We start from the raw sequence: 24,105 nt of genomic DNA, 5'->3' as shown, positions 1-24,105 counted from the left end.
GACTCTGATTCTACATCCCTACACAAAAGCCTAGAAGTCGGATATAGGAACTCTCTGCATCAGCGATCTGGACAACTGCATCATTGGACCTGAGCAAACGACTGGATCAAGCAGCTTCTTGATTCTTGCTACGTAAGGTCATTTCAACTGCAGTATTCATTTTCCAATTCGCATTATCGTTCCTGGACTGTGGCTATTAACTTTCTTGGGATGAACTGTTACATTTGAGTACCAGCAAACAATATATTTACCATACGAAATATATGGGATTTTTTTAATTTTTGCAGTGCTATATTATGCCCTAATTCTAATAGATTTTTTAATTCTTCTAACAATCTGTTGCAACAGTAATCTATTTACATTTCTTTATTAAAATTGTCAGAAATTTCTTATCCAGTTTCCTAGCGCTTTTTCTTGCTCATTGTTGTTTCAGTTATAGGGTCTGACAAACCCTGGTATATTAGCTGCCTTCAGAAAAGTCACTCACTACGAGCGCCAAAGGTTTTACTTGTTAATTCCATTCCTTTACATATAAAGTATACAGTATATTTCTAATGAAAATAAGTTACCATATACCCACATGCAGTAGTTATGGCAGTGGAGGTAGAGTTAGCCCAAATGGATGATGATGTCAAACGTTCGAAAGGAGATGTAATGCTTGTGTTTTTTGTGGCTGTTGCAGTCATTCGTTCAAAAGATGTTGTCAAAGGAATATACGCAGTGCTTGCAGTATTTACAGTAGGCAAAGATGTTGATATAGATATTACTGGATTCATAGTATTGGGAGTCTGTGCTACTGTAGCATCTGTGGTTTGTGTAGTAATGCTAATTGCTGGATTGATCACAGTACTTTTAGTTATCTCTGTGGTAGAAATGCCTATAGCAGTACTTTGCTTAGGTGTAGTATTAGTCATTTTCTCAGCCGTTGATTTATCGCCAACTGTACTGAGAACAGAAGCAGGACTGGTAAATGTAGCAACTGTTGATATGTTTCCTACAGTACTTTTTTTATCGGATGCAGTGCTGGTTATTTTCTGAGATGTTGATTTGTCTACAGCTGTACTTTGTTCACGTGTAGTGCTTGTTCTTATCTCAGCTGTTACTTTTTCTTCAGTTGTGCTTTTTACAGATGCAGTGCTTTTAGTTATCTCCGTGGTTAATACACCTACAGCAGTACTTTGCTCAGGGATAGTGGTGGTCCTTATCTCAGCAGTTGATATGTGTCCAACTGTACTATGTTTTGGTGTACTACTGGTAATTATCTCAGCAGTTGACATTTGTGCAGATGTAGTTGTTTGAGCAACAGTTCTGGTAATTATATCCTGTGTTGATATACCCACAGTTGTACCTGTTGCAGGTGTACTACTTGTATGTTTTTGAGATGTGGATTTATCATCAACTGTACTTACATCAGAAGCACTGCTTGTAGTTTTCTCTGCTGTTGATATTTTACCAGATGTACTTTGTTGAGCTGTCATACTGGTAACAATTGCTGTTGATATTTTTTCAGTTGTAACTGTTTCTGGTGTAATAGTGGTCAGTTTCTCAGCTGTTGATTTAACGCCAACTGTACTGAGAACAGAAGTAGAACTGGTAATTGCAGCGACTGTTGATATATTTCCTATTGTCATTTGATCGGATGCAGTGCTGGTTATTTTCTGAGATGTTGATTTGTCTACAGCTGTACTTTGATCATGTGTAGTGCTGGTTCTTATCTCAGCTGATACTTTGTCTTCAATTGTGCTTTTTACAGATGCAGTGCTTTTAGTTATCTCCACGGTGGAAACATCTACAGTAGTGCTTTGCTCAGGAATAGTAGTGGTAATTATCTCAGCAGTTGATATGTGTCCAACTGTACTATGTTTAGGTGTACTACTGGTAATTATCTCAGGAGTTGACATTTGTGCAGATGTAGTTGTTTGAGCAGTGGTACTCGCAATTATTTCATCTGTTAATATACCCACAGTTGTACGTATTGCAGGTGTACTAATATGTTTTTGAGATGTGGATTTATCATCCACTGTACTTACATCAGAAGCACTGCTTGTAGTTTTCTCCGCTGTTGATATCTTTCCAGATGTACTTTGTTGAGCTGCAGTACTGGTAACTAAACGTGTTGATATTTCTACGGTTGTAATTTCTTCTGGTGTTATAGTGGTTATTTGCTCAGCTGTTGAATTATCAACAACTGTACTTAGAACAGAAGCAGGACTGGTAAATGCAGCAACTGTTGTTATGTTTCCTACTGTACTTTGATGAGATGCAGTGGTGGTTATTTTCCCAGATGTTGATTTGTCTACAACTGTACTTTGATCATGTGTAGTGCTGGTTCTTATCTCAGCTGATACTTTGTCTTCAGTTGTGCTTTCTACAGATGCAGTGCTTTTAGTTATCTTCATGGTTGATAAATCTACAACAGTACTTTGCTCAGGGATAGTAGTGGTCCTTATCTCAGCAGTTGAAATTTGTGCAGATGTAGTTGGTTGAGCTGCAGTACTGGTAATTATATCCTGTGTTGATATACGCACAGTTGTACCTATTGCAGGTGTACTACTCAAATGTTTTTGAGTTGTGGCTTTATCATCAACTGTACTTACATCAGAAGCACTGCTTGTAGTTTTCTCTGCTGTTGATATTTTACCAGATGTACTTTGTTGAGCTGTCATACTGGTAACAATTTCTGTTGATATCTTTTCAGTTGTAACTGTTTCTGGTGTAATAGTGGTCATTTTCTCAGCTGTTGTTTTATCGCCAACTGTACTTAGAACAGAAGTAGAACTGGTAATTGCAGCGACTGTTGATATATTTCCTATTGTCATTTGATCGGATGCAGTGCTGGTTATTTTCTGAGATGTTGATTTGTCTACAGCTGTACTTTGATCATGTGTAGTGCTGGTTCTTATCTCAGCTGATACTTTGTCTTCAGTTGTGCTTTTTACAGATTCAGTGCTTTTAGTTATCTCCACGGTGGAAACATCTACAGTAGTGCTTTGCTCAGGAATAGTAGTGGTAATTATCTCAGCAGTTGATATGTGTCCAACTGTACTATGTTTAGGTGTACTACTGGTAATTATCTCAGGAGTTGACATTTGTGCAGATGTAGTTGTTTGAGCAGTGGTACTCGCAATTATTTCATCTGTTAATATACCCACAGTTGTACGTATTGCAGGTGTACTAATATGTTTTTGAGATGTGGATTTATCATCCACTGTACTTACATCAGAAGCACTGCTTGTAGTTTTCTCCGCTGTTAACATCTTTCCAGATGTACTTTGTTGAGCTGCAGTACTGGTAACTAAACGTGTTGATATTTCTACGGTTGTAATTTCTTCTGGTGTTATAGTGGTTATTTGCTCAGCTGTTGAATTATCAACAACTGTACTTAGAACAGAAGCAGGACTGGTAAATGCAGCAACTGTTGTTATGTTTCCTACTGTACTTTGATGAGATGCAGTGGTGGTTATTTTCTCAGATGTTGATTTGTCTACAACTGTACTTTGATCATGTGTAGTGCTGGTTCTTATCTCAGCTGATACTTTGTCTTCAGTTGTGCTTTCTACAGATGCAGTGCTTTTAGTTATCTTCATGGTTGATAAATCTACAACAGTACTTTGCTCAGGGATAGTAGTGGTCCTTATCTCAGCAGTTGAAATTTGTGCAGATGTAGTTGGTTGAGCTGCAGTACTGGTAATTATTTCCTGTGTTGATATACGCACAGTTGTACCTATTGCAGGTGTACTACTCAAATGTTTTTGAGTTGTGGCTTTATCATCAACTGTACTTACATCAGAAGCACTGCTTGTAGTTTTCTCTGCTGTTGATATTTTACCAGATGTACTTTGTTGAGCTGTCATACTGGTAACAATTTCTGTTGATATCTTTTCAGTTGTAACTGTTTCTGGTGTAATAGTGGTCATTTTCTCAGCTGTTGTTTTATCGCCAACTGTACTTAGAACAGAAGTAGAACTGGTAATTGCAGCGACTGTTGATATATTTCCTATTGTCATTTGATCGGATGCAGTGCTGGTTATTTTCTGAGATGTTGATTTGTCTACAGCTGTACTTTGATCATGTGTAGTGCTGGTTCTTATCTCAGCTGATACTTTGTCTTCAATTGTGCTTTTTACAGATTCAGTGCTTTTAGTTATCTCCACGGTGGAAACATCTACAGTAGTGCTTTGCTCAGGAATAGTAGTGGTAATTATCTCAGCAGTTGATATGTGTCCAACTGTACTATGTTTAGGTGTACTACTGGTAATTATCTCAGGAGTTGACATTTGTGCAGATGTAGTTGTTTGAGCAGTGGTACTCGCAATTATTTCATCTGTTAATATACCCACAGTTGTACGTATTGCAGGTGTACTAATATGTTTTTGAGATGTGGATTTATCATCCACTGTACTTACATCAGAAGCACTGCTTGTAGTTTTCTCCGCTGTTGATATCTTTCCAGATGTACTTTGTTGAGCTGCAGTACTGGTAACTAAACGTGTTGATATTTCTACGGTTGTAATTTCTTCTGGTGTTATAGTGGTTATTTGCTCAGCTGTTGAATTATCAACAACTGTACTTAGAACAGAAGCAGGACTGGTAAATGCAGCAACTGTTGTTATGTTTCCTACTGTACTTTGATGAGATGCAGTGGTGGTTATTTTCTCAGATGTTGATTTGTCTACAGCTGTACTTTGATCATGTGTAGTGCTTGTTCTTATCTCAACTGATACTTTGTCTTCAGTTGTGCTTTCTACAGATGCAGTGCTTTTAGTTATCTTCATGGTTGATAAATCTACAGCAGTACTTTGCTCAGGGATAGTAGTGGTCCTTATCTCAGCAGTTGAAATGTGTGCAGATGTAGTTGGTTGAGCTGCAGTACTGGTAATTATTTCCTGTGTTGATATACGCACAGTTGTACCTGTTGCAGGTGTACTACTCAAATGTTTTTGAGTTGTGGCTTTATCATCAACTGTACTTACATCAGAAGCACTGCTTGTAGTTTTCTCTGCTGTTGATATTTTACCAGATGTACTTTGTTGAGCTGTCATACTGGTAACAATTTCTGTTGATATCTTTTCAGTTGTAACTGTTTCTGGTGTAATAGTGGTCATTTTCTCAGATGTTGTTTTATCGCCAACTGTACTGAGAACAGAAGTAGAACTGGTAATTGCAGCGACTGTTGATATATTTCCTATTGTCATTTGATCGGATGCAGTGCTGGTTATTTTCTGAGATGTTGATTTGTCTACAGCTGTACTTTGATCATGTGTAGTGCTGGTTCTTATCTCAGCTGATACTTTGTCTTCAGTTGTGCTTTTTACAGATTCAGTGCTTTTAGTTATCTCCACGGTGGAAACATCTACAGTAGTGCTTTGCTCAGGAATAGTAGTGGTAATTATCTCAGCAGTTGATATGTGTCCAACTGTACTATGTTTAGGTGTACTACTGGTAATTATCTCAGGAGTTGACATTTGTGCAGATGTAGTTGTTTGAGCAGTGGTACTCGCAATTATTTCATCTGTTAATATACCCACAGTTGTACGTATTGCAGGTGTACTAATATGTTTTTGAGATGTGGATTTATCATCCACTGTACTTACATCAGAAGCACTGCTTGTAGTTTTCTCCGCTGTTGATATCTTTCCAGATGTACTTTGTTGAGCTGCAGTACTGGTAACTAAACGTGTTGATATTTCTACGGTTGTAATTTCTTCTGGTGTTATAGTGGTTATTTGCTCAGCTGTTGAATTATCAACAACTGTACTTAGAACAGAAGCAGGACTGGTAAATGCAGCAACTGTTGTTATGTTTCCTACTGTACTTTGATGAGATGCAGTGGTGGTTATTTTCTCAGATGTTGATTTGTCTACAACTGTACTTTGATAATGTGTAGTGCTTGTTCTTATCTCAGCTGATACTTTGTCTTCAGTTGTGCTTTCTACAGATGCAGTGCTTTTAGTTATCTTCATGGTTGATAAATCTACAGCAGTACTTTGCTCAGGGATAGTAGTGGTCCTTATCTCAGCAGTTGAAATTTGTGCAGATGTAGTTGGTTGAGCTGCAGTACTGGTAATTATATCCTGTGTTGATATACGCACAGTTGTACCTATTGCAAGTGTACTACTCAAATGTTTTTGAGTTGTGGCTTTATCATCAACTGTACTTACATCAGAAGCACTGCTTGTAGTTTTCTCTGCTGTTGATATTTTACCAGATGTACTTTGTTGAGCTGTCATACTGGTAACAATTTCTGTTGATATCTTTTCAGTTGTAACTGTTTCTGGTGTAATAGTGGTCATTTTCTCAGCTGTTGTTTTATCGCCAACTGTACTGAGAACAGAAGTAGAACTGGTAATTGCAGCGACTGTTGATATATTTCCTATTGTCATTTGATCGGATGCAGTGCTGGTTATTTTCTGAGATGTTGATTTGTCTACAGCTGTACTTTGATCATGTGTAGTGCTGGTTCTTATCTCAGCTGATACTTTGTCTTCAGTTGTGCTTTTTACAGATTCAGTGCTTTTAGTTATCTCCACGGTGGAAACATCTACAGTAGTGCTTTGCTCAGGAATAGTAGTGGTAATTATCTCAGCAGTTGATATGTGTCCAACTGTACTATGTTTAGGTGTACTACTGGTAATTATCTCAGGAGTTGACATTTGTGCAGATGTAGTTGTTTGAGCAGTGGTACTCGCAATTATTTCATCTGTTAATATACCCACAGTTGTACGTATTGCAGGTGTACTAATATGTTTTTGAGATGTGGATTTATCATCCACTGTACTTACATCAGAAGCACTGCTTGTAGTTTTCTCCGCTGTTGATATCTTTCCAGATGTACTTTGTTGAGCTGCAGTACTGGTAACTAAACGTGTTGATATTTCTACGGTTGTAATTTCTTCTGGTGTTATAGTGGTTATTTGCTCAGCTGTTGAATTATCAACAACTGTACTTAGAACAGAAGCAGGACTGGTAAATGCAGCAACTGTTGTTATGTTTCCTACTGTACTTTGATGAGATGCAGTGGTGGTTATTTTCTCAGATGTTGATTTGTCTACAGCTGTACTTTGATCATGTGTAGTGCTTGTTCTTATCTCAACTGATACTTTGTCTTCAGTTGTGCTTTCTACAGATGCAGTGCTTTTAGTTATCTTCATGGTTGATAAATCTACAGCAGTACTTTGCTCAGGGATAGTAGTGGTCCTTATCTCAGCAGTTGAAATGTGTGCAGATGTAGTTGGTTGAGCTGCAGTACTGGTAATTATTTCCTGTGTTGATATACGCACAGTTGTACCTGTTGCAGGTGTACTACTCAAATGTTTTTGAGTTGTGGCTTTATCATCAACTGTACTTACATCAGAAGCACTGCTTGTAGTTTTCTCTGCTGTTGATATTTTACCAGATGTACTTTGTTGAGCTGTCATACTGGTAACAATTTCTGTTGATATCTTTTCAGTTGTAACTGTTTCTGGTGTAATAGTGGTCATTTTCTCAGATGTTGTTTTATCGCCAACTGTACTGAGAACAGAAGTAGAACTGGTAATTGCAGCGACTGTTGATATATTTCCTATTGTCATTTGATCGGATGCAGTGCTGGTTATTTTCTGAGATGTTGATTTGTCTACAGCTGTACTTTGATCATGTGTAGTGCTGGTTCTTATCTCAGCTGATACTTTGTCTTCAGTTGTGCTTTTTACAGATTCAGTGCTTTTAGTTATCTCCACGGTGGAAACATCTACAGTAGTGCTTTGCTCAGGAATAGTAGTGGTAATTATCTCAGCAGTTGATATGTGTCCAACTGTACTATGTTTAGGTGTACTACTGGTAATTATCTCAGGAGTTGACATTTGTGCAGATGTAGTTGTTTGAGCAGTGGTACTCGCAATTATTTCATCTGTTAATATACCCACAGTTGTACGTATTGCAGGTGTACTAATATGTTTTTGAGATGTGGATTTATCATCCACTGTACTTACATCAGAAGCACTGCTTGTAGTTTTCTCCGCTGTTGATATCTTTCCAGATGTACTTTGTTGAGCTGCAGTACTGGTAACTAAACGTGTTGATATTTCTACGGTTGTAATTTCTTCTGGTGTTATAGTGGTTATTTGCTCAGCTGTTGAATTATCAACAACTGTACTTAGAACAGAAGCAGGACTGGTAAATGCAGCAACTGTTGTTATGTTTCCTACTGTACTTTGATGAGATGCAGTGGTGGTTATTTTCTCAGATGTTGATTTGTCTACAGCTGTACTTTGATCATGTGTAGTGCTTGTTCTTATCTCAACTGATACTTTGTCTTCAGTTGTGCTTTCTACAGATGCAGTGCTTTTAGTTATCTTCATGGTTGATAAATCTACAACAGTACTTTGCTCAGGGATAGTAGTGGTCCTTATCTCAGCAGTTGAAATTTGTGCAGATGTAGTTGGTTGAGCTGCAGTACTGGTAATTATTTCCTGTGTTGATATACGCACAGTTGTACCTGTTGCAGGTGTACTACTCAAATGTTTTTGAGTTGTGGCTTTATCATCAACTGTACTTACATCAGAAGCACTGCTTGTAGTTTTCTCTGCTGTTGATATTTTACCAGATGTACTTTGTTGAGCTGTCATACTGGTAACAATTTCTGTTGATATCTTTTCAGTTGTAACTGTTTCTGGTGTAATAGTGGTTATTTTCTCAGCTGTTGTTTTATCGCCAACTGTACTGAGAACAGAAGTAGAACTGGTAATTGCAGCGACTGTTGATATATTTCCTATTGTCATTTGATCGGATGCAGTGCTGGTTATTTTCTGAGATGTTGATTTGTCTACAGCTGTACTTTGATCATGTGTAGTGCTTGTTCTTATCTCAGCTGATACTTTGTCTTCAGTTGTGCTTTCTACAGATGCAGTGCTTTTAGTTATCTTCATGGTTGATACATCTACAGCAGTACTTTGCTCAGGGATAGTAGTGGTCCTTATCTCATCTGTTGATATGTGTCCAACTGTACTTTGTTTTGGTGTACTACTGGTAATTATCTCTGCAGTTGAAATTTGTGCAGATGTAGTTGGTTGAGCTGCAGTACTGGTAATTATTTCCTGTGTTGATATACGCACAGTTGTACCTGTTGCAGGTGTACTACTCAAATGTTTTTGAGATGTGGCTTTATCATCAACTGTACTTACATCCGAAGCACTGCTTGTAGTTTTCTCTGCAGTTGATATTTTACCAGATGTACTTTGTTGAGCTGTCATACTGGTAACAATTTCTGTTGAAATCTTTTCAGTTGTAACTGTTTCTGGTGTAATAGTGGTCATTTTCTCAGCTGTTGTTTTATCGCCAACTGTACTGAGAACAGAAGTAGAACTGGTAATTGCAGCGACTGTTGATATATTTCCTATTGTCATTTGATCGGATGCAGTGCTGGTTATTTTCTGAGATGTTGATTTGTCTACAGCTGTACTTTGTTCATGTGTAGTGCTGGTTCTTATCTCAGCTGATACTTTGTCTTCAGTTGTGCTTTCTACAGATTCAGTGTTTTTAGTTATCTCCTTGGTTGATACATCTACAGCAGTGCTTTGCTCAGGGATAGTAGTGGTCCTTATCTCATCTGTTGATATGTGTCCAACTGTACTTTGTTTTGGTGTACTACTGGTAATTATCTCTGCAGTTGAAATTTGTGCAGATGTAGTTGGTTGAGCTGCAGTACTGGTAATTATATCCTGTGTTGATATACGCACAGTTGTACCTATTGCAGGTGTACTACTTGTATGTTTTTGAGATGTGGATTTATCATCCACTGTACTGACATCAGAAGCACTGCTTGTAGTTTTCTCTGCTGTTGATATTTTTCCAGATGTACTTTTTTGAGCTGCCATACTAGTAACAATTGCTGTTGATATTTCTTCAGTTGTAACTTCTTCTGGTGTTATAGTGTTTATTTGCTCAGCTGTTGAATTATCAACAACTGTACTTAGAACAGAAGCAGGACTGGTAAATGCAGCAACTGTTGTTATGTTTCCTACTGTACTTTGATGAGATGCAGTGGTGGTTATTTTCTCAGATGTTGATTTGTCTACAGCTGTACTTTGATCATGTGTAGTGCTGGTTCTTATCTCAGCTGATACTTTGTCTTCAGTTGTGCTTTCTACAGATGCAGTGCTTTTAGTTATCTTCATGGTTGATAAATCTACAACAGTACTTTGCTCAGGGATAGTAGTGGTCCTTATCTCAGCAGTTGAAATTTGTGCAGATGTAGTTGGTTGAGCTGCAGTACTGGTAATTATTTCCTGTGTTGATATACGCACAGTTGTACCTGTTGCAGGTGTACTACTCAAATGTTTTTGAGTTGTGGCTTTATCATCAACTGTACTTACATCAGAAGCACTGCTTGTAGTTTTCTCTGCTGTTGATATTTTACCAGATGTACTTTGTTGAGCTGTCATACTGGTAACAATTTCTGTTGATATCTTTTCAGTTGTAACTGTTTCTGGTGTAATAGTGGTTATTTTCTCAGCTGTTGTTTTATCGCCAACTGTACTGAGAACAGAAGTAGAACTGGTAATTGCAGCGACTGTTGATATATTTCCTATTGTCATTTGATCGGATGCAGTGCTGGTTATTTTCTGAGATGTTGATTTGTCTACAGCTGTACTTTGATCATGTGTAGTGCTGGTTCTTATCTCAGCTGATACTTTGTCTTCAATTGTGCTTTTTACAGATTCAGTGCTTTTAGTTATCTCCACGGTGGAAACATCTACAGTAGTGCTTTGCTCAGGAATAGTAGTGGTAATTATCTCAGCAGTTGATATGTGTCCAACTGTACTATGTTTAGGTGTACTACTGGTAATTATCTCAGGAGTTGACATTTGTGCAGATGTAGTTGTTTGAGCAGTGGTACTCGCAATTATTTCATCTGTTAATATACCCACAGTTGTACGTATTGCAGGTGTACTAATATGTTTTTGAGATGTGGATTTATCATCCACTGTACTTACATCAGAAGCACTGCTTGTAGTTTTCTCCGCTGTTGATATCTTTCCAGATGTACTTTGTTGAGCTGCAGTACTGGTAACTAAACGTGTTGATATTTCTACGGTTGTAATTTCTTCAGGTGTTATAGTGGTTATTTGCTCAGCTGTTGAATTATCAACAACTGTACTTAGAACAGAAGCAGGACTGGTAAATGCAGCAACTGTTGTTATGTTTCCTACTGTACTTTGATGAGATGCAGTGGTGGTTATTTTCTCAGATGTTGATTTGTCTACAGCTGTACTTTGATCATGTGTAGTGCTTGTTCTTATCTCAACTGATACTTTGTCTTCAGTTGTGCTTTCTACAGATTCAGTGTTTTTAGTTATCTCCTTGGTTGATACATCTACAGCAGTGCTTTGCTCAGGGATAGTGGTGGTCCTTATCTCAGCTGTTGATATGTGTCCAACTGTACTTTGTTTTGGTGTACTACTGGTAATTATCTCTGCAGTTGAAATTTGTGCAGATGTACTTGGTTGAGCTGCAGTACTGGTAATTATATCCTGTGTTGATATACGCACAGTTGTACCTATTGCAGGTGTACTACTTGTATGTTTTTGAGATGTGGATTTATCATCAACTGTACTTAAATCAGAAGAACTGCTTGTAGTTTTCTCCGCTGTTGATATTTTTCCAGGTGTACTTTGTTGAGCTGCCATACTAGTAATAATTTCTGTTGATATTTCTTCAGTTGTAACTTCTTCTGGTGTTATAGTGTTTATTTGCTCAGCTGTTGAATTATCAACAACTGTACTTAGAACAGAAGCAGGACTGGTAAATGCAGCAACTGTTGTTATGTTTCCTACTGTACTTTGATGAGATGCAGTGGTGGTTATTTTTTCAGATGTTGATTTGTCTACAACTGTACTTTGATAATGTGTAGTGCTGGTTCTTATCTCAGCTGATACTTTGTCGTCAGTTGTGCTTTCTACAGATGCAGTGCTTTTAGTTATCTTCATGGTTGATAAATCTACAGCAGTACTTTGCTCAGGGATAGTGGTGGTCCTTATCTCAGCTGTTGATATGTGTCCAACTGTACTATGTTTAGGTGTACTACTGGTAATTATCTCTGCAGTTGAAATTTGTGCAGATGTAGTTGGTTGAGCTGGAGTACTGGTAATTATATCCTGTGTTGATATACGCACAGTTGTACCTTTTGCAGGTATACTACTTGTATGTTTTTGAGATGTGGATTTATCAACAACTGTACTTAGAACAGAAGCAGGACTGGTAAATGCAGCAACTGTTGTTATGTTTCCTACTGTACTTTGCTGTAATGCCGTGGTGGTTATTTTCTCAGATGTTGATTTGTCTACAACCGTACTTTGATAATGTGTAGTGCTTGTTCTTATCTCAGCTGATACTTTGTATTCAGTTGTGCTTTCTACAGATGCAGTGCTTTTAGTTATCTTCATGGTTGATAAATCTACAGCAGTACTTTGCTCAGGGATAGTAGTGGTCCTTATCGCATCTGTTGATATGTGTCCAACTGTACTTTGTTTTGGTGTACTACTGGTAATTATCTCTGCAGTTGAAATTTGTGCAGATGTAGTTGGTTGAGCTGCAGTACTGGTAATTATATTCTGTGTTGTTATACGCACAGTTGTACCTATTGCAGGTGTACTACTTGTATGTTTTTGAGATGTGGATTTATCATCAACTGTACTTAAATCAGAAGAACTGCTTTGAGTTTTCTCCGCTGTTGATATTGTATCAGATGTACTTTGTTGAGCTGCCATACTAGTAACAATTTCTGTTGATATTTCTTCAGTTGTAACTTCTTCTGGTGTTATAGTGTTTATTTGCTCAGCTGTTGAATTATCAACATCTGTACTTAGAACAGAAACAGGACTGGTAAATGCAGCAACTGTTGTTATGTTTCCTACTGTACTTTGATGAGATGCAGTGGTGGTTATTTTTTCAGATGTTGATTTGTCTACAACTGTACTTTGATCATGTGTAGTGCTGGTTCTTAGCTCAGCTGATACTTTGTCTTCAGTTGTGCTTTCTACAGATGCAGTGCTTTTAGTTATCTTCATGGTTGATAAATCTACAGCAGTACTTTGCTCAGGGATAGTGGTGGTCCTTATCTCAGCTGTTGATATGTGTCCAACTGTACTTTGTTTTGGTGTACTACTGGTAATTATCTCAGATGTTGAAATTTGTGAAGATGTAGTTGGTTGAGATGCAGTACTGGTAATTATATCCTGTGTTGATATACGCACAGTTGTACCTATTGCAGGTGTACTACTGGTATGTTTTTGAGATGTGGATTTATCATCAACTGTACTAAAATCAGAAGAACTGCTTGTAGTTTTCTCTGCTGTTGATATTTTTCCAGGCGTACTTTGTTGAGCTGCCATACTAGTAATAATTTCTGTTGATATTTCTTCAGTTGTAACTTCTTCTGGTGTTGAAGTGGTTATTTGCTCAGCTGTTGAATTATCAACAACTGTACTTAGAACAGAAGCAGGACTGGTAAATGCAGCAACTGTTGTTATGTTTCCTACTGTACTTTGCTGAGATGCAGTGGTGGTTATTTTCTCAGATGTTGATTTGTCTACAACTGTACTTTGATAATGTGTAGTGCTTGTTCTTATCTCAGCTGATACTTTGCCTTCAGGTGTGCTTTCTACAGATGCAGTGCTTTTAGTTATCCTTATGGTTGATAAATTTACAGCAGTACTTTGCTCAGGGATAGTAGTGGTCCTTATCTCATCTGTTGATATGTGTCCAACTGTACTTTGTTTTGGTGTACTACTGGTAATTATCTCTGCAGTTGAAATTTGTGCAGATGTAGTTGGTTGAGCTGCAGTACTGGTAATTATATCCTGTGTTGATATATGCACAGTTGTACCTATTGCAGGTGTACTACTTGTATGTTTTTGAGATGTGGATTTATCATCAACTGTACTAAAATCAGAAGAACTGCTTGGAGTTTTCTCCGCTGCTGATATTTTATCAGATGTACTTTGTTGAGCTGCCATACTAGTAACAATTTTTGTTGATATTTCTTCAGTTGTAACTTCTTCTGGTGTTATAGTGTTTATTTGCTCAGCTGTTGAATTATCAACAACTGTACTTTGAACAGAAGCATGACTGGTAAATGCAGCAACTGTTGTTATGTTTCCTACTGTACTTTGCTGTAATGCCGTGGTGGTTATTTTTTCAGATGTTGATTTGTCTACAACTGTACTTTGATAATGTGTAGTGCTGGTTCTTATCTCAGCTGATACTTTGTCTTCAGTTGTGCTTTCTATAGATGCAGTGCTTTTAGTTATCTTCATGGTTGATAAATCTACAGCAGTACTTTGCTCAGGGATAGTAGTGGTCCTTATCTCATCTGTTGATATGTGTCCAACTGTACTTTGTTTTGGTGTACTACTGGTAATTATCTCTGCAGTTGAAATTTGTGCAGATGTAGTTGGTTGAGCTGCAGTACTGGTAATTATATTCTGTGTTGTTATACGCACAGTTGTACCTATTGCAGGTGTACTACTTGTATGTTTTTGAGATGTGGATTTATCATCAACTGTACTTAAATCAGAAGAACTGCTTGGAGTTTTCTCCGCTGTTGATATTTTATCAGATGTACTTTGTTGAGCTGCCATACTAGTAACAATTTCTGTTGATATTTCTTCAGTTGTAACTTCTTCTGGTGTTATAGTGTTTATTTGCTCAGCTGTTGAATTATCAACAACTGTACTTAGAACAGAAGCAGGACTGGTAAATGCAGCAACTGTTGTTATGTTTCCTACTGTACTTTGATGAGATGCAGTGGTGGTTATTTTCTCAGATGTTGATTTGTCTACAGCTGTACTTTGATCATGTGTAGTGCTTGTTCTTATCTCAACTGATACTTTGTCTTCAGTTGTGCTTTCTACAGATTCAGTGTTTTTAGTTATCTCCTTGGTTGATACATCTACAGCAGTGCTTTGCTCAGGGATAGTGGTGGTCCTTATCTCATCTGTTGATATGTGTCCAACTGTACTTTGTTTTGGTGTACTACTGGTAATTATCTCTGCAGTTGAAATTTGTGCAGATGTAGTTGGTTGAGCTGCAGTACTGGTAATTATATCCTGTGTTGATATACGCACAGTTGTACCTATTGCAGGTGTACTACTTGTATGTTTTTGAGATGTGGATTTATCATCAACTGTACTTAAATCAGAAGAACTGCTTGTAGTTTTCTCCGCTGTTGATATTTTTCCAGGTGTACTTTGTTGAGCTGCCATACTAGTAATAATTTCTGTTGATAATTCTTCAGTTGTAACTTCTTCTGGTGTTATAGTGTTTATTTGCTCAGCTGTTGAATTATCAACAACTGTACTTAGAACAGAAGCAGGACTGGTAAATGCAGCAACTGTTGTTATGTTTCCTACTGTACTTTGATGAGATGCAGTGGTGGTTATTTTTTCAGATGTTGATTTGTCTACAACTGTACTTTGATAATGTGTAGTGCTGGTTCTTATCTCAGCTGATACTTTGTCGTCAGTTGTGCTTTCTACAGATGCAGTGCTTTTAGTTATCTTCATGGTTGATAAATCTACAGCAGTACTTTGCTCAGGGATAGTGGTGGTCCTTATCTCAGCTGTTGATATGTGTCCAACTGTACTATGTTTAGGTGTACTACTGGTAATTATCTCTGCAGTTGAAATTTGTGCAGATGTAGTTGGTTGAGCTGGAGTACTGGTAATTATATCCTGTGTTGATATACGCACAGTTGTACCTTTTGCAGGTATACTACTTGTATGTTTTTGAGATGTGGATTTATCAACAACTGTACTTAGAACAGAAGCAGGACTGGTAAATGCAGCAACTGTTGTTATGTTTCCTACTGTACTTTGCTGTAATGCCGTGGTGGTTATTTTCTCAGATGTTGATTTGTCTACAACCGTACTTTGATAATGTGTAGTGCTTGTTCTTATCTCAGCTGATACTTTGTATTCAGTTGTGCTTTCTACAGATGCAGTGCTTTTAGTTATCTTCATGGTTGATAAATCTACAGCAGTACTTTGCTCAGGGATAGTAGTGGTCCTTATCGCATCTGTTGATATGTGTCCAACTGTACTTTGTTTTGGTGTACTACTGGTAATTATCTCTGCAGTTGAAATTTGTGCAGATGTAGTTGGTTGAGCTGCAGTACTGGTAATTATATTCTGTGTTGTTATACGCACAGTTGTACCTATTGCAGGTGTACTACTTGTATGTTTTTGAGATGTGGATTTATCATCAACTGTACTTAAATCAGAAGAACTGCTTTGAGTTTTCTCCGCTGTTGATATTGTATCAGATGTACTTTGTTGAGCTGCCATACTAGTAACAATTTCTGTTGATATTTCTTCAGTTGTAACTTCTTCTGGTGTTATAGTGTTTATTTGCTCAGCTGTTGAATTATCAACATCTGTACTTAGAACAGAAACAGGACTGGTAAATGCAGCAACTGTTGTTATGTTTCCTACTGTACTTTGATGAGATGCAGTGGTGGTTATTTTTTCAGATGTTGATTTGTCTACAACTGTACTTTGATCATGTGTAGTGCTGGTTCTTATCTCAGCTGATACTTTGTCTTCAGTTGTGCTTTCTACAGATGCAGTGCTTTTAGTTATCTTCATGGTTGATAAATCTACAGCAGTACTTTGCTCAGGGATAGTGGTGGTCCTTATCTCAGCTGTTGATATGTGTCCAACTGTACTTTGTTTTGGTGTACTACTGGTAATTATCTCAGATGTTGAAATTTGTGAAGATGTAGTTGGTTGAGATGCAGTACTGGTAATTATATCCTGTGTTGATATACGCACAGTTGTACCTATTGCAGGTGTACTACTGGTATGTTTTTGAGATGTGGATTTATCATCAACTGTACTAAAATCAGAAGAACTGCTTGTAGTTTTCTCTGCTGTTGATATTTTTCCAGGCGTACTTTGTTGAGCTGCCATACTAGTAATAATTTCTGTTGATATTTCTTCAGTTGTAACTTCTTCTGGTGTTGAAGTGGTTATTTGCTCAGCTGTTGAATTATCAACAACTGTACTTAGAACAGAAGCAGGACTGGTAAATGCAGCAACTGTTGTTATGTTTCCTACTGTACTTTGCTGAGATGCAGTGGTGGTTATTTTCTCAGATGTTGATTTGTCTACAACTGTACTTTGATAATGTGTAGTGCTTGTTCTTATCTCAGCTGATACTTTGCCTTCAGTTGTGCTTTCTACAGATGCAGTGCTTTTAGTTATCCTTATGGTTGATAAATTTACAGCAGTACTTTGCTCAGGGATAGTAGTGGTCCTTATCTCATCTGTTGATATGTGTCCAACTGTACTTTGTTTTGGTGTACTACTGGTAATTATCTCTGCAGTTGAAATTTGTGCAGATGTAGTTGGTTGAGCTGCAGTACTGGTAATTATATCCTGTGTTGATATATGCACAGTTGTACCTATTGCAGGTGTACTACTTGTATGTTTTTGAGATGTGGATTTATCATCAACTGTACTAAAATCAGAAGAACTGCTTGGAGTTTTCTCCGCTGCTGATATTTTATCAGATGTACTTTGTTGAGCTGCCATACTAGTAACAATTTTTGTTGATATTTCTTCAGTTGTAACTTCTTCTGGTGTTATAGTGTTTATTTGCTCAGCTGTTGAATTATCAACAACTGTACTTTGAACAGAAGCATGACTGGTAAATGCAGCAACTGTTGTTATGTTTCCTACTGTACTTTGATGAGATGCAGTGGTGGTTATTTTTTCAGATGTTGATTTGTCTACAACTGTACTTTGATAATGTGTAGTGCTGGTTCTTATCTCAGCTGATACTTTGTCTTCAGTTGTGCTTTCTACAGATGCAGTGCTTTTAGTTATCTTCATGGTTGATAAATCTACAGCAGTACTTTGCTCAGGGATAGTAGTGGTCCTTATCTCATCTGTTGATATGTGTCCAACTGTACTTTGTTTTGGTGTACTACTGGTAATTATCTCTGCAGTTGAAATTTGTGCAGATGTAGTTGGTTGAGCTGCAGTACTGGTAATTATATTCTGTGTTGTTATACGCACAGTTGTACCTATTGCAGGTGTACTACTTGTATGTTTTTGAGATGTGGATTTATCATCAACTGTACTTAAATCAGAAGAACTGCTTGGAGTTTTCTCCGCTGTTGATATTTTATCAGATGTACTTTGTTGAGCTGCCATACTAGTAACAATTTCTGTTGATATTTCTTCAGTTGTAACTTCTTCTGGTGTTATAGTGTTTATTTGCTCAGCTGTTGAATTATCAACAACTGTACTTAGAACAGAAGCAGGACTGGTAAATGCAGCAACTGTTGTTATGTTTCCTACTGTACTTTGATGAGATGCAGTGGTGGTTATTTTCTCAGATGTTGATTTGTCTACAACTGTACTTTGATCATATGTAGTGCTTGTTCTTATCTCAGCTGATACTTTGTATTCAGTTGTGCTTTCTACAGATGCAGTGCTTTTAGTTATCTTCATGGTTGATAAATCTACAGCAGTACTTTGCTCAGGGATAGTGGTGGTCCTTATCTCATCTGTTGATATGTGTCCAACTGTACTTTGTTTTGGTGTACTACTGGTAATTATCTCAGATGTTGAAATTTGTGCAGATGTAGTTGGTTGAGATGCAGTACTGGTAATTATATCCTGTGTTGATATACGCACAGTTGTACCTATTGCAGGTGTACTACTTGTATGTTTTTGAGATGTGGATTTATCATCAACTGTACTTAAATCAGAAGAACTGCTTGGAGTTTTCTCCGCTGTTGATATTTTATCAGATGTACTTTGTTGAGCTGCCATACTAGTAACAATTTCTGTTGATATTTCTTCAGTTGTAACTTCTTCTGGTGTTATAGTGTTTATTTGCTCAGCTGTTGAATTATCAACAACTGTACTTAGAACAGAAACAGGACTGGTAAATGCAGCAACTGTTGTTATGTTTCCTACTGTACTTTGATGAGATGCAGTGGTGGTTATTTTCTCAGATGTTGATTTGTCTACAGCTGTACTTTGATCATGTGTAGTGCTGGTTCTTATCTCAGCTGATACTTTGTCTTCAGTTGTGCTTTCTACAGATGCAGTGCTTTTAGTTATCTTCATGGTTGATAAATCTACAGCAGTACTTTGCTCAGGGATAGTAGTGGTCCTTATCTCATCTGTTGATATGTGTCCAACTGTACTTTGTTTTGGTGTACTACTGGTAATTATCTCTGCAGTTGAAATTTGTGCAGATGTAGTTGGTTGAGCAGCAGTACTGGTAATTGTTTCCTCCTTTGATATAGCTACAGTTGTAACTATCCCAGGTGAACTACTTGTATGTTTTTGAGATGTGAATTTATCATCAACTGTACCTACATCGGAAGCACTGCTTGTAGTTTTCTCCGCTGTTGATATTTTACCAGATGTACTTTGTTGAGCTGCCATACTAGTAACAATTTCTGTTGATATTTCTTCAGTTGTAACTTCTTCTGGTGTTATAGTGTTTATTTGCTCAGCTGTTGAATTATCAACAACTGTACTTAGAACAGAAACAGGACTGGTAAATGCATCAACTGTTGTTATGTTTCCTACTGTACTTTGCTGAGATGCAGTGGTGGTTATTTTCTCAGATGTTGATTTGTCTACAACTGTACTTTGATAATGTATAGTGCTGGTATTTATCTCAGCTGATACTTTGTCTTCAGTTGTGCTTTCTACAGATGCAGTGCTTTTAGTTATCTCCATGGTTGATAAATTTACAGCAGTACTTTGCTCAGGGATAGTATTGGTCCTTATCTCATCTGTTGATAGGTGTCCAACTGTACTTTGTTTTGGTGTACTACTGGTAATTATCTCAGACGTTGAAATTTGTGCAGATGTAGTTGGTTGAGCTGCAGTACTGGTAATTATTTCCTGTGCTGATATACCCACAGTTGTACCTATTGCAAGTGTACTACTTGTATGTTTTTGAGATGTTGATTTATAATCAACTGTACTTACATCAGAAGCACTGCTTGTAGTTTTCTCTGCTGTTGATATTTTGCCAGATGTACTTTGTTGAGCTGCCATACTGGTAACAATATTTGTTGATATTTCTTCAGTTGTAACTTCTGGTGTAATAGTGGACATTTTCTCAGCTGTTGTTTTGTCGTCAATGGTACTTATATCAGAATCACTGCCTGTAGTTTTCTCCAGTGTTGATTTTTTTCCAGATGCAGTGGTTCTTTTTATTTCAGATGTCGATTTGTCTATATCTGTACTTAGTTCAGGTGTAATGCTGGTAATTATTGTTTCTGTTGACATGACTACAGATGAATATAGTTCAGATGGATTGCTGGTAATTATCTTCGTTGTTATCTCTTTTGTTGATATGTCTTTAAATGTGCTTGGTTCAGATGCAGTGCTGGTTCCTAGTTCAGCTGTAGATGTGTCTCCAAATGTTTTTGTTTCAGATGCAGTGCTGGTTCTTATTTCAGCTGTAGATATGTCTCTGTCTGTGCTTATATGACCTGTTATTATTTCTCCAGATGTATTGATTATAGATGTAGTGTTGGTTATCACCTCATCAGTTGATATGCTTGCAATTGAACTGAGTTCAGGTGCTGTGCTGACATTTATCTTAGCTGTAGATATAACTTCAGATGCAGTATTGGTAATTAGCTCATCTGTTGATATGTCTGGAACTGTACTGAGTTCTAATGCAGTGCTGATTTTTACTTCAGATGTTGATATGTCTTCAGATGTATCTTGTTCATATACAGGGCTGGAAATGATCTCATCTGTTGATAAATCAGTACTGAGTTCAAATGCAGTGCTGACATATATCTCAGATGTTTCTATGACATCAGATGTACTTTGTTCATTTGCAGTGTTGGTAATGGTCACTTCATTTGAGATGACTCCATTTGTACTTACATCTAATGAAATGCTGATAATCTCAGTTGTTGGGATGTCTCCATCAGTATTTTGTTCAGATGCAACATATGTGCTTGCCTCCATAGTTGATATGTATCCAGATGTAATTAATTCAGATTTATTATTGGTACCTATGACAGCTGTATCTAGTCCAGTTGTTGTGCTAGATATTGAGTCAGCTATTGACATGCCCCCTGAAGTAACATTAATGCTTATCATAGCTGTAGATTTGTTATCACTTGTGTTTTGAGCTGCTGCAGAATTACTCCTAAATTCATGATTTTTTGATTTTGAATTTTGATTTTGATTATGTCTTGCTGTGGAGTATTTCTCAGCTACTCTTGTCTCTGGTTTTCCTCTGCTTTGTGCTTCAGTGGTAGAAAAATCTGATGGAAATGAAAAGCAATATGTTATATAAGTGGCATACTCTAGTGATCACAATAAGATTTCTATAACATCTTTTTACAGTTTGCATGGATATAGAATAGCAAACTGCATTACATACTGTATGTTGTTTTTTTAAAGTTCAAATCAAATACACATACAAATATTGTATTTATCCTCATATGCTAAGCTGGAAGCATTTTATGTTGCAACCAGCTCTGCACCAGTAGCATACTTGCCTGGTGCATGTTAGACAGACATCACATACACATACCCAACCAGGATATCAATACAAGAAAGTTTTGTTTTTACTTTTTTAAAAATAAATAAAAACACACTCGCTATTAGGTTTATATGAATGGAAGCCCTCTATAATATAGAAAGTATAATCTTCCTTTTTTTGTACTAAAACTAGCAAAACATGCAATTTAAAACACAACCATAAACTCATATACTATATTTAATATCAAGGAGGAAAGCTCCAATCAGCAATCAGAGGGAAGGTGTTTAAAATTGACAACTGTAATCTTCAGCTTAATTGTATTTTACATTTGCAAGTGATTCAAGTCTTGACAGGCATATCTGCACCTTTGTGCGAGCCTGCCTGTTTTCAATAACACAAACATGCTTTCAGTTTCACCAAGAGAGGGGAAGTGGGTACTAATTACTTGGGTCCTGATGGAAATACCCATGTTCACTGGTTGCCTGTCACCCCTCCTCCCCCTTACCTGTCAGCAACTTCTGCTTGTCTCTCAAAACCCAGCACAAGCTGCTGTGGGCTAGGCTACAGTGGATGCAGGAGGGCTGGGGGCACCCCCCCCCACCCCTTCGTTGATCTGCCTCTGGCTGTGGGACACAGCAGTGCCCTATTGCGGAGTGCAACGTAACTACTGTTGTTGGATTGTAAGGAAACATGGCCATGTCTCCTTACATTAGAATAAATTCAGTTACATCTCTCTCTCATGTGTTCGATAAAATTGTTGCCATTCACTCAGATGTGTCTAGATTACAGTATATTATTCCAGCTTGATTATTATAATTTATTAACAAACTGGCTGTGTATTCAACATCACAGTATTAAAGTAAAAATGGCACATTTATCAATAACACAATAAACAGTATATAAACCATTACATTCATTTCAAATAAAGTCTCACTATAAAAATAGCATAGTCTAATGTAGACAGCTGTATGATTAAAATTCAAATATGAACAGCAGACTAAATATTGATACAGATATATGTTTTCTGTATAAAAAGAAATGATCTGTTCCCATATACTGGCCATCACAATGTGTTCCATTTAAGATACAGAGGGAATTCAGTTGCCTTATCGTCAGAGGCGTATCTAGGGTAGGGCGAGTGGGGCACGTGCCCTGGGCGCCTTGGCAGGCCCAGGAGAGGGGGGCGCCGCCGGCGGCCAGGACATCATGCCCCACTCGCCCTCGTCACGCCGAAAGCCGAAATGTGAGGGGAGGAGAGCGCACCATCTCTCCCTCCCCTCACCGCCGCTGAAAGCCCTAGCAGCGCTGCTGTGTCCGGCCTCCGGCGGCGTTAGCCAATCAGAGCTTGCGGACCGGCTCCTGATTGGCTGCCGGTCCGCGAGCTCTGATTGGCTAGCGAACCGGCGCCACACAGCCGCCGGAAACCTGTCATGGAGCGGTAAGGGGAAGGAGAACAGAACAAGCGGCGCCGCCGCGCCGGTGACTCGGTAAGTGACCGGGGGGAGGAGGGGGGGGGAGAGAGAGCACAGTGGGGCATGTAACTGGCACAGTGGGGCATGTAACTGGCACAGTGGGGCATGTAACTGGCACAGTGGGGCATGTATCAGGCACAGTGTGGGGCATGTATCTGGCACAGTGAGGTATGTAACTGGCACAGTGGGGCATTGTATCTGGCACTGTGGGACAATGTAACTGGCACTGTGGGGCATGTATCTGGCACTGTGGGGCATTGTATCTGGCACTGTGGGTCATGTATCCGGCACTGTGGGGCATTGTATCTGGCACTGGGGGGCATTGTATCTGGCACTGGGGGGCATTGTATCTGGCACTGTGGGGCAATGTAACTTGCACTGTGGGGTATTGTATCTGGCACTGTGGGGCATTGTATCTGGCACTGTGGGGCAATGTAACTGGCACTGTGGAGCGTGGCCACACCCCTTCGTTGCGCGCACATGCTTCTTTTGCTATGTTTTTTTTTCTTTGGGGGGGGGGGGGGCGCCATTTTACATCTTGCCCTGGGCTCCAAAAACCCTAGTTACGCCTCTGCTTATCGTGGCTAACTGACTTCCCTCCATAGAGGGTACCATTAGCTGTGCTCTATGGGGTCATTCAGACCTGATCGCTGGGCTTCTAATTTTGCTGTCCTGCATTCAGGGGAGTGTATATGCGCCGTGCAAGTGTGCATTCCTATGTGTATGCCGAGCTGTTAAAATTCTCTTTATGCGGTCTGTGCGCAGCCCAAGGCTTACTCCTTCAATGCGATAGAATCAGGCTGATCGGGCGGAGCTGACATCAGACACCCAATCCTAAAATGCTTGGACATGCCTGCATTTTCTCTGGCAGAGTCCTCAGGTTATCCACAGGATAACAATGGGATATGATGGAGTGACAGCGGATTGGCACCAAATGATCACAAGCTTTCAGGCCTCCCAGGATGCATATATCCCCGCCCACTGGCTCAGGCAAATCAGTTTTTTGTTTGGTGCAGCAGGAGCCGGACCATGGTCAGAGGGCTGCTGTTCTATGGCAGCGCTAAGCTTTCTTATTTTATTTTGATAGTCTTACTATGTTTTTGAGTGATCTTTC

The 24,105-nt window shown here is 38.5% G+C and overlaps 1 protein-coding gene across 1 annotated transcript in view; it reads right to left on the bottom strand.

The window, feature by feature from the left end:
- LOC134910910 (mucin-3B-like) overlaps positions 1–24,105 on the bottom strand; it is a 380,580-nt gene that overhangs the window by 338,344 nt on the left and 18,131 nt on the right. The window contains exon 2 of the mRNA XM_063919296.1: positions 581–21,298. Within this exon, the coding sequence (XP_063775366.1) occupies positions 581–21,298 (20,718 nt within the window). The remainder of the gene's footprint in view (positions 1–580; positions 21,299–24,105) is intronic.

Source organism: Pseudophryne corroboree, chromosome 4 (genome assembly GCF_028390025.1).
Source record: "Pseudophryne corroboree isolate aPseCor3 chromosome 4, aPseCor3.hap2, whole genome shotgun sequence".
Lineage (NCBI taxonomy): Eukaryota > Metazoa > Chordata > Amphibia > Anura > Myobatrachidae > Pseudophryne > Pseudophryne corroboree.
Note: the sequence above shows the minus strand (reverse complement) of the source record. Positions and strands in the feature narration are given on the sequence as shown.